The sequence below is a fragment of the Dermochelys coriacea genome, chromosome 9, assembly GCF_009764565.3.
Source record: "Dermochelys coriacea isolate rDerCor1 chromosome 9, rDerCor1.pri.v4, whole genome shotgun sequence".
Lineage (NCBI taxonomy): Eukaryota > Metazoa > Chordata > Testudines > Dermochelyidae > Dermochelys > Dermochelys coriacea.
In genome coordinates this window covers 57725111-57735875 of record NC_050076.1, presented here as the reverse complement: position 1 = coordinate 57735875, position 10765 = coordinate 57725111, and the positions used below count along the sequence as shown (strand labels likewise).

The window sequence follows — 10765 nt, the reverse complement described above, 5'->3', positions numbered from 1 at the left end:
TTGTACTTTGTGTAATGACCCATCCACTCCCAGTCTCTATTCAAGCCTAAGTTAATTGTATCCAGTTTGCAAATTAATTCCAATTCAGCAGTCTCTCGTTGGAGTCTGTTTTTGAAGTTTTTTTGTTGAAGGATAGCCACTCTCAGGTCTGTAATCGAGTGACCGGAGAGATTGAAGTGTCCTCCGACTGGTTTTTGAATGTTATAATTCTTGACGTCTGATTTGTGTCCATTTATTCTTTTACGTAGAGACTGTCCAGTTTGACCAATGTACCTGGCAGAGGGGCATTGCTGGCATATGATGGCATATATCACATTGGTAGACGCGCAGGTGAACGAGCCTATGATAGTGTGGCTGATGTGATTAGGCCCTATGATGGTGTCCCCTGAATAGATATGCGGACAGAGTTGGCAACGGGCTTTGTTGCAAGGATAGGTTCCTGGGTTAGTGGTTCTGTTGTGTGGTGTGTGGTTGCTGGTATTTGCTTCAGGTTGGGGGGGCTGTCTGTAAGCAAGGACTAACCTGTCTCCCAAGATCTGTGAGAGTGATGGGTCATCCTTCAGGATAGGTTGTAGATCCTTGATGATGCGTTGGAGAGGTTTTAGTTGGGGGCCTAAGGTGATGGCTAGTGGCGTTCTGTTATTTTCTTTGTTGGGCCTGTCCTGTAGTAGGTGACTTCTGGGTACTCTTCTGGCTCTGTCAATCTGTTTGTTCACTTCAGCAGGTGGGTATTGTAGTTGTAAGAATGCTTGATAGAGATCTTGTAGGTGTTTGTCTCTGTCTGAGGGGTTGGAGCAAATGCGGTTATATCGTAGAGGTTGGCTGTAGACAATGGATCATGTGGTGTGATCTGGATTAAAGCTAGAGGCACGTAGGTAGGAATAGCAGTCAGTAGGTTTCCGATATAGGGTGGTGTTTATGTGACCATTGCTTATTAGCACCATAGTGTCCAGGAAGTGGATCTCTTGTGTGGACTGGTCCAGGCTGAGGTTGATGGTGGGATGGAAATTGTTGAAATCATGGTGGAATTCCTCAAGGGCTTCTTTTCCATGGGTCCAGATGATGAAGATGTCATCAATGTAGCGCAAGTTGAGTAGGGGCATTAGGGGACGAGAGCTGAGGAAGCGTTGTTCTAAGTCAGCCATAAAAATATTGGCTTACTGTGGGGCCATGTGGGTACTCATCGCAGTGCCGCTGATTTGAAGGTATACATTGTCCCCAAATGTGAAATAGTTAGGGGTGAGGACAAAGTCACAAAGTTCAGCCACCAGGTTAGCCGTGACATTATCGGGGATACTGTTCCTGATGGCTTGTAGTCCATCTTCGTGTGGAATGTTGGTGTAGAGGGCTTCTACATCCATAGTGGCTAGGATGGTGTTTTTAGGAAGATTACCGATGGATTGTAGTTTCCTCAGGAAGTCAGTGGTGTCTCAAAGATAGCTGGGAGTGCTGGTAGCGTAGGACCTGAGGAGGGAGTCTACATAGCCAGACAATCCTGCTGTCAAGATGCCAATGCCTGAGATGATGGGGCATCCAGGATTTCCGGGTTTATGGATCTTGGGTAGCAGATAGAATACCCCAGGACAGGGTTCCAGGGGTGTGTCTGTGCGGATTTGTTCTTGTGCTTTTTCAGGGAGTTTCTTGAGCAAATGCCGTAGTTTCTTTTGGTAACTCTCAGCAGGATCAGAGGGTAATGGCTTGTAGAAAGTGGTGTTGGAGAAGTTCCTAGTAGCCTCTTGTTCATATTCCAACCTATTCATGATGACGACAGCACCTCCTTTGTCAGCCTTTTTGATTATGATGTCAGAATTGTTTCTGAGGCTGTGGATGGCATTGTGTTCTGTGCGGCTGAGGTTATGGGGCAAGTGATGCTGCTTTTCCAAAATTTCAGCCCGTGCACGTCAGCGGAAGCACTCTATGTAGAAGGCCAGTCTGTTATTTCGACCTTCGGGAGGAGTCCACCCAGAATCCTTCTTTTTGTAGTGTTGGTAGGAAGCTCCCTGTGGGTTAATATGTTGGTTAGAGGTGTGTTGGAAATATTCCTTGAGTCGGAGACGTCGAAAATAGGATTCTAGGTCACCACAGAACTGTATCATGTTCGTGGGGGTGGAGGGGCAAAAGGAGAGGCCCCAAGATAGGACAGATTCTTCTGCTGGATTAAGAGTATAGTTGGACAGATTAACAATATTGCTGGGTGGATTAAGGGAACCACTGTTGTGGCCCCTTGTGGCATGTAGTAGTTTTGAGAGTTTAGTGTCCTTTTTCTTTTGTAGAGAAGCAAAGTGTGTGTTGTAGATGGCTTGTCTAGTTTTTGTAAAGTCCAGCCACGAGGAAGTTTGTGTGGAAACAGCCACTCTATCAGAGGCTCATTCACCTGCGCATCTACCAACGTGATATATGCCATCATGTGCCAGCTATGCCCCTCTGCTATGTACATTGGTCAAACTGGACAATCTCTACATAAAAGAATAAATGGACACAAATCAGACGTCAAGAATTATAACATTCAAAAACCAGTTGGAGAACACTTCAGTCTCTCCGGTCACATGATTACAGACCTGAAAGTAGCTATCCTTCAACAAAAAAAAACTTCAAAAACAGACTCCAACGAGAGACTGCTGAATTGGAATTAATTTGCAAACTGGATACAATTAATTTAGGCTTGAATAGAGACTAGGAGTGGATGGGTCATTACATAAAGTAAAACTATTTCCCCATGTTATTTCTCCCCCCTCCCCACTGTTCCTCAGACGTTCTTGTTAACTGCTGGAAATGGCCCACCTTGATTATCACTACAAAAGCTTTTCCTCCTTTCCCTCCCTCCTTCCTGTGGTAATAGCTCATCTTAAGTGATCACTCTCCTTACAGTGTGTATGATAAAACCCATTGTGTCATGTTCTCTGTGTGTGTATATATAATAATCTCCCCACTGTATTTTCCACCAAATGCATCTGATGAAGTGAGGTGTAGCTCACGAAAGCTTATGTTCAAATAAATTTGTTAGTCTCTAAGGTGCCACAAGTACTCCTTTTCTTTTTTGCGAATACAGACTAACACGGCTGCTATTCTGACACATGGATTAGGGTGTGTTCCAAAACTCCTGCTTGGAAAGGCTGCTGCAGGCCCCCCATCCCCGCCCCAGCAGTCACAGGTGAGTTATCCCAGCCCTGCAGCCGCCAGTGATTGTACCTTTTTTTGATGCATTTAATAGAGATATTTCAAGACTCCTTTGAATGCCCTGCATTCCATCCCCTCCCCGCGAAGCTTGTCTGCTTTACAGCCTGCAAACAGAGCCGTGTCCAGGCCATGTGTGGGACATACTTACAGCTCATTTTACATGCGCTGCAAACTGTTTGGACCCAGAGGAGGTAACCAAGGCAAAGGTATTTTGCTCCTCTTCACCCTGTCCCACTGACAGCTGGCAAGCAGCCTGCCATAGCATACAGGAAACCATCTCCTTATGCTCAGCTGTCCCTCCCTGGGCTGACCAGGCTTGTGTAAGGTGGGAAGACACTGCCAGCTTTTGGCTGGGTTAGTTTCACTTGGTTACTGACTGCTGGGCCTCAAGGGGGCGTCCCATAGATGGGCAAGAGGCCACACGTTGACTTTCCATCCGCACTGCTTTGCTTTCAGTGACAGCTGGAGGTTTCATTCCCATGACTTCATCTGCAAGGTTCTTCCCTCTGACGGGGAGCGAGAGCGAACAGCTTGGCTACATCAGTCTGCTGGGAGCTGTGGGCCAAGACAGTGACATGAGAGCTCTAGAATGAGGATTAGATTTCACTGGAGCGTGAAGGAGAGGAAGGGGAAGACTCCAGCTTTCTTCACTCCCCTCCCCCAGTGCCCTTTACATTTCCACACATCCATCCCATCTGAGCCTCTTCAAAGGTGCCCAACAACACAGCCCCTAGTGTTTAAACTAACTGGTTGATTTATGAGGAAGGGAGACTTAAAAATTGAGTGTTGGTCTCTATCTATGCAGGGTCTGCTTTCAGAATGACCTTTGACCACTATGACACTTTAGAAGGCCACTCCAGTGGTCAGACTGAACTATTCTCATACACCAAGCATGGGTAATAATGTCACTGTCTCAGCACTGTGCTGCAATCAGAACAGGCAAGTACTCTGCAGCCCTTCCACACCAAGCTAGCTCAGAGATATCATTACATGTGGATTTGCTGGAGGACTAAACCAATTAGATCTGGCCCTCTGGCAGCCCCTATGACATCATTAATATTGCTCACTGTTTAGGAAAATAACTTGGTCCACATGGCAACACGCCCAAGTCACCTCCATTAGCCTGCTGAACTGGACTCCAGAAAGAGTGTCATCCTGTTGGAAGATTTTAATGATGTCATAGGTGCTATTACCAGACCATGTCAGCTGGCTTATTACACCTTGTTGCTCCAGGATGACCAAGTGCTTGACCCTAATGAAGAGGGGTTTGTAGGTCTAGAGATGGCTCTGCTGGTACCCTATGGCACATGGAATTACTCTGCTTGCCAAGCCCTCACTGTTTATTGAGCCATTGCTATAAGGAGCTCTCACTAACATTCAGCATGTAGGAAACGTAGCTAGCCCTTGGATAATAGTCTCTTGGGAACCCCTGATCTTAGTGTGCCAGGACCATGTCATGGAGAGTCACATTTGCAAGCTATATCTTGGCAGAGTGTAAATTCACACACTGAAGCTATGCCTAAAATATTGGGAGCCATGTGCAGTGCTTAATACAGCTGCTAAGTGTGAGTGAGAGCCTTGGATGCCCCAAAATTCCAGAGGCACTGAGTGCAGGGAGAGCGAGATGTGCACTCTGAATGGCCATAGTCTGTGTGTGCCTCCCAAGTTGCCCTAGAATGCAGAGGCTGAGGACAATAACTTCTGAGCTAGCTGAGAGTGAGAGAAACAGACCACTGATGTCAAAGAAAAGATTCCCATCAACATCTATGGGATTTGGCTCAGTCCCTTATGGTGCAGCAAGCCAAGAGGATTGAGAAGAGCATAAGACATAAGCAAGGGTGTGGGGAGGACAAAGAACTTGAACTTGGTGTGATAAGAGCCAAGGGGGCAGAGAAAGGGAGTCAGAGTAACTGGGGAAAAGATGACCGTAGCTGCAGTATTTTTGACAGAGTGGAGAGAAAAGATGGTGGCTGGAAAAGAGGTTACAGTAATCATGGCAGGAGATGGCCAAGGGCTGGCCAAGGCTTATAGCAGCAGGGGCAGCGAGGACAGGGCATACTTTGAGCTACCACAGAGCACAGCTGAACAAAGACATTCGTGGGTTGTGAGTTCTATGCATTGTTGTCTGTTTATCATTGGTCATTATTTATTCCAACATGTTTGGGCTCCAGGTTGTTCATGCACTATTTAACAAGGCACTGTTTGTGTAGTATGATGAGTCACAGGGTGGCTGGCCCCATTAAATGAAGCAGGTCCAGCGCCTCTGTACCAGGATAGGTGCCCCAGTTTGGTGAATTAAGAAGGTGGGGTGGCACCTTCTTAATTTCTATAAAGGATCAGGGACAAACAGAGGGACAAAGTCCCTGAAGGAAGCTGTTGGTTTCTGGAGGCAAGACTGAAGAGCAGCAGAGGGGATTGCCAGTTGAGCTCCCTGAGCCAGGGTAGGAGGGCTGAAGGCAGGAGGAACAAGGACTTACCTGGTGGTGTGTCCATGCTGGAGAGCTAGGAAAGGATATTGGAACAGGGGGATTGATGGCAGCTCCCCTGGTGAAGAGGCACTCCCAGTCGAGAGGCTGGGGAGAGCAGGTTTCTATGGGAAGAGTGGGCTGGCAGCAGGACAGGAGAAGGCCAGAGATGTGCCTGTGTGTAGTGGCAGATGCCGGAGTGTGGTATGTGCTACATTAGTAGCCTAGATCTTGTGAGATTTTAAGGCCTACATGCACTGGGGGTGAGCCTGGACTGATTGGGGCCTTTTGTTGTGGATTATTTATTTTTGTAACAATCTGGCCTCAAGGAGGTATTATTAAGGGAAAAGAGAGCCTGTTGTGCCGGCCTTAGGGGCCCAAGAGGGGAGGTGGGATTTAATCCTGGTGTTAGGCCCCCAGCCACAAGGGGGTACTCAGGGATAAGGGGGGACTCATGCATGGTCAAATCAGTCATATGCAGTGGTGGATTAGCCACTGGGCCAACGGGGCCCATGCCCAGGGACCCTGGCCAATTGGGGGGCCCTGGAAAAATGGGCACCCCCCTGCACTCCAACCTGCTCTGTCTGCCTGGCGTTCCTGCCAGGGAGCAGGGTCTGGGCGTGGGAGCTTGCGCGGCTCTGCCTGCCTGGTGCTCCTGCCAGGGAGTGGGGGAAGCTCCTGCGCCCCAACCCCATTTCCCTGGTAGGAACACTGGAGAGGAGGGTGGGAGAGACTGCAGGTGGAAGGGGTGGGGAGGAGCCCCCACTTGCCTTGGCCCCCGGTCTCACTAAGTGGCAATCTGCCTCCAGTCACATGATATGGTTTCTGCTCCCTGATTGGAACAACAAAAAGCTTTGGGGTTCCCCAATCTGACTCAGGAGAAATCCTGGTTCTATTGACTTTAGTGGGGCTGGGATCCCACTTTCTATCTCTTTAGAGGCTTTAGAGGCTCCACTCTTGCTTCAAGCTAAGCACGTGTTTAAGTGCTTTGCTGGATTGGAGCCAGGGTGTTCAGCACCTGGCAAGACTGACAGCCAAATGCGCTCACGTGTGGGATGAGCTCCCTGCTCCACAGCCACGGGCAAGCCCTGGCAATTGGGCCCAGTATTTTTGGTGTATATTTGATAAAATCCTTCTCTTCCCTGAGTGCTCCTGGGAGACCTGAGCCAGTTTTAACCCAAAGCCCATGTGGGTAAGGGAGACTACTGCTTCAGGGTTGGCACTAGACACTTCCATGCCCTAGGCAGGACTGACCCAACGCTAGGATGGCTGGGCCAGAGCAATATTGTCACGGTAACTCCAAGCCCTGGCCACTGTTGGTTAAAGCCCTAGTGTGTCCCAGCTGCTGCAGGAAACTGAGCAGGTTAGAACGCCTCCTATGAGTTCAGCATCCACCAATGTGGCATATCCCTAGGTGCTCATGGCAACTGGAGGCCAGATCTCCTTTCGCTAATGAGTGGAGCAGCCCATGCCCATCCTATCCATAGCCAGTGAGGCACTGACAGCTGGATGCTCAGGATGGCCCATGGAAGGGCCTGGGGAGCTCAAGGGGGAAATGATGCAGTGCCTCCAGTTAGTAAGTGGTGAAGTCAGCTGTCCTGAGCAGGAATACTCTATGGTCCCGCTGAATATTTGCTGAAGGATCACTTGCATAAAGCATGCAGAGCCCTGGATGGGGTTAGTTCTTTGCTGGGCAAACAGGGACCATTGCCCCTCAGGATGACCTGGTAGCTCTAGCCACTGCAGCCATAGCCAGACACACAGTGAGGGTCACTCAGATCACCGTGGGCTGAAAGGAAGTCTAGAGACTGCTGGCTGGGGATTTGCTTCAATCCCCTCGCCTGTGGCCCTCTCCACGAAAACTGCCTTGTACTTAGTGTGACTGGAGCCTCTATGCACCTGTCCCTGGATTCCCAGCTGCCAGTCTCTAGCTCATGGAGCCAGAGCTGGAAACGGTTGTACGTAACACTTGGAGCCAGGAGGGGGCTCTCTGGCTCCCTGGAGTGCGTGCATGAAGCAGTGCCTATGAGGTGGGGAATTCAAGCTCATTAAAAGGAGTGGATGTAAGCAAGAATATCAGACTGAGACAGCCAAGGTCTGCTGCGCCAGGAGCAGTGCCCACAGAAATCCAGGGAGAGAGAGGGCAGTGCACCAGGCATGGGTGTCTCTCATGAGCCACAGATCACAGCCAGTGCCAGGCTGGAGTGAGTGCCACCAGCAGAGAAACTGGGCATTCTCCTGGCCCCTCCAGCTGTGAAGGGAAGGAGCACACGAGAGCTGCTGGGCAGAGACTATATTTACAGCTCCAAAGGCAGCCCAAGAAAGGAGGCAAGCAAGGGAGATAGCCCTCTGACTGCTGGACTCAGCCCCAGCTGGTGGCTTTTTAAGCCCACGTCCAGACTCTTGGTCCAAGCTCTCATGAGCAGATTGGAGCAGGGAGTACTTTGAAGTACAGGGACATTTCTCTAAGGGATCCTTGAGCCTACACAATGTGTTTTCCCCTCACAAAGTAGGACGCATTGCCCTCTTCTGGGGCTAGGTGGCTCAGCTGTCGAGTACCAGCTGTTCTGCAAGGGCAACCCATCTCCTGAGCTGGAGCTGATGGGAGGACAGGCCTGACATTGGTGGAATATCATCTCTTCTCCCAAACACGCCATTCCTGACGGGACGCAGTCTGATTTCTTCTTGCTCTTACGGGCAATGCCTGGCTCTGGGTGGCCATAGAAACTCTGGCTCCCTGAAAGAAAGGACCACCTCTTTGGTGCCCTGTGTTGAAGAATGGCTGGATACGTTCCTGCCAGCCGCTGGCTCCTATTACTGTGTGTGGGATTCCTGGCAGTGGCCTCGTGCGTTGGCTCAGTGGGGTCGAAGAAACTTGGAAGCAGAAGAAGCCGGGAGAAGAAATCCCAGTGGAATGAGTACCCCACAAGCCAGGGAAAAAGCAACATGCCTCTGCCAGCCTCTAACGACCCGGTAAGAACTTATTCTACCAGCACCTAGTTGTAGGGAATTGAGCACAGATCTAAACTCAGAGCAACCAAAGCAGGAAAGTGGGTGATGCACAGATAACGCAATTGTGCATTATACAAAAAAAAAATCTTTGATTGCTTTTTAAATTGGTAGCTTTTCATTTGCAATGACTGGCCTTTTATTCTTATGTTACAAGAAGGTAATCGTGAGTTCCTGGTTGACAATATCTGTGCTACTTTAAAAACAAATCCAGTGGGCCAAATGCAGGGGTGATGTGCAAAGGTGACTGTGTAAGTAGGTTTTAGGAGATTAAGATAATATAATTTAACCTGAGGGGCCAGGAGAAGGTGTAAATTATCCCAATTTAGACTCTAGTCCACTACCACCACATTTGCCTCAATAATTTGCCAACCCACATTCCTAAATGAGTGCAGACAAACTCTGAAGGATAAAACTGAATAGCTGTAAAAGGAGACCTAATCTCCAGCCCTCACATTTCAATCTGTCCTATTGGAGCAGCTGATGGACCAGGACCTTATCCACCCAGAAATCTCGTTCCACTTAGCTGCTCAAGCAGTTATTAAAGGTGCTATTGGCAGGGTTAAACTCCCTCCTGGGCGAGAAGGCAAGAGCAGCGCTGCTCAGGAGAATGAATTTCCCACCCTCATTCCTCTGCTCTCAGATCAGGGGAAAGACGGTAGCTGTGTCCAGTAGTTTGTGAATGGGTGGAAAACACATGGCTAGAGATGCCAGCTGTTACTATTTGACTGGGGTATTCTTTTATATCCCACCTGCACTTCTTTGGTCTCATCCCAACAATGCCCACTGCACTGGGCTAGGGAGATTCGTAAATGCCTTAAGTTGGGTGAGCTGCATAGCTTGGGAAGCCCAGCTAAGGAAGCTTTTCAAATCAGTCAGCACAGAAACACATCAGCTGCTTAAAAAATGTGTGGTCTCTGGGGGCTCTGCCAGCAGGTCCTCCTCAGAGAGTCCAAAGTGCTGCACCAGCAATCTGAAAAGTGCCCCAGCTCACTGTGTATGTAAAGGCAGGCAAAGGGGGCCAGCTGTGAGGCTAGCCATACTGACGACTTGGTATCTTCAGGCTATTCCAAATTAGCAGCAGCAGTGCACAGAGCACTTGTTTAAAACACAAGGAACACAATACACTGGAGTCAGTGCAGTGGAGTTTTATAGTGCTGCTCCAGGAGTGCACATTAAAAATGCAGATTCCATGATCGTTCAGGCCTATTCTTACCCAAAATTAACTTGCAACAAATCTCAGTGCTGGCCTGTTGGGAATGTAGGCTTGGAAGGATTAGAATTTTATTGGTAAATGTCAATAAATGTTGATTTTTTTCCATACATGCACAAACCAACAAAAAAGTATTTCCATTGATGATCACTGAAATTTACAGATAGGCAAAGTAAGAAAAATTCTGCTTGAGAAATTATTCGAGTTTTGATTTAAGGATATTCACATTGTATTGTTTGCCATGGAACATTGACAATTTATGTTTTAACAATTATAAAGCTTTAACATTTGGAATTGCAATGTCTGCTGGCAATAGCAGACACCCCTGCCATAATTTTCTGCAAATGTGGACATTTAAATTGATAAAATTCTAAATAAATGGTTAAAAATAAACACTGATATTATAAACTGAGTTCTGGCCAGCCTAATTATACACTTGGGCAATCAGCCTGTGTTGCATCTTTTTTTCTAGAGCTCTTCTGCATCTCACTCACCAATTTGTAAGCACCTAGAGGGTTATAAGAAGTAGACAGCATGGATTTGTCAAGAACAAATAATGCCAAACCAACCTAATTTCCATCTTTAACAGGGTTAGTGGATAGAGGGGAAGCTGTAGACATGCTATGTCTTGATTTGTAGTAAGGCTTTTGACACAGTGCCACATGACATGAGCAAACTACGGAAATGCAGTCTAGATTAAATTACCATAAAATGGGTGCACAACTGGTTGAAAGATCACAATCAAAGAGTAGTTATCAATGGTTCACCATCACACTGGGAGGGTGTATCTTGAGCTGCAGGGCTCTGTCGTGAGTCTGGTACTAGTCAATATTTTAATGGATGACTTGGATAATGGAGTGGAGAGTGTGCTTATAAAATGTATGGGGGACATTAAGATGAC

The 10765-nt window shown here is 48.0% G+C and overlaps 1 protein-coding gene across 3 annotated transcripts in view; it reads left to right on the top strand.

Annotated features, from left to right (window-relative positions):
• The first annotated feature begins 7701 nt into the window (after nt 1–7701).
• Nucleotides 7702–10765, top strand: part of ERFE (erythroferrone) — a 45054-nt gene continuing 41990 nt past the window's right edge. For all 3 annotated transcript variants that reach the window (XR_006273993.1, XM_043491657.1, XM_038415288.1), the window contains exon 1: nt 7702–8615. Coding sequence is in view for 2 of the 3 variants with exons in the window: in XM_043491657.1 (XP_043347592.1) it covers nt 8421–8615 (195 nt within the window). In the remaining variant the exon portion in view is untranslated. The remainder of the gene's footprint in view (nt 8616–10765) is intronic.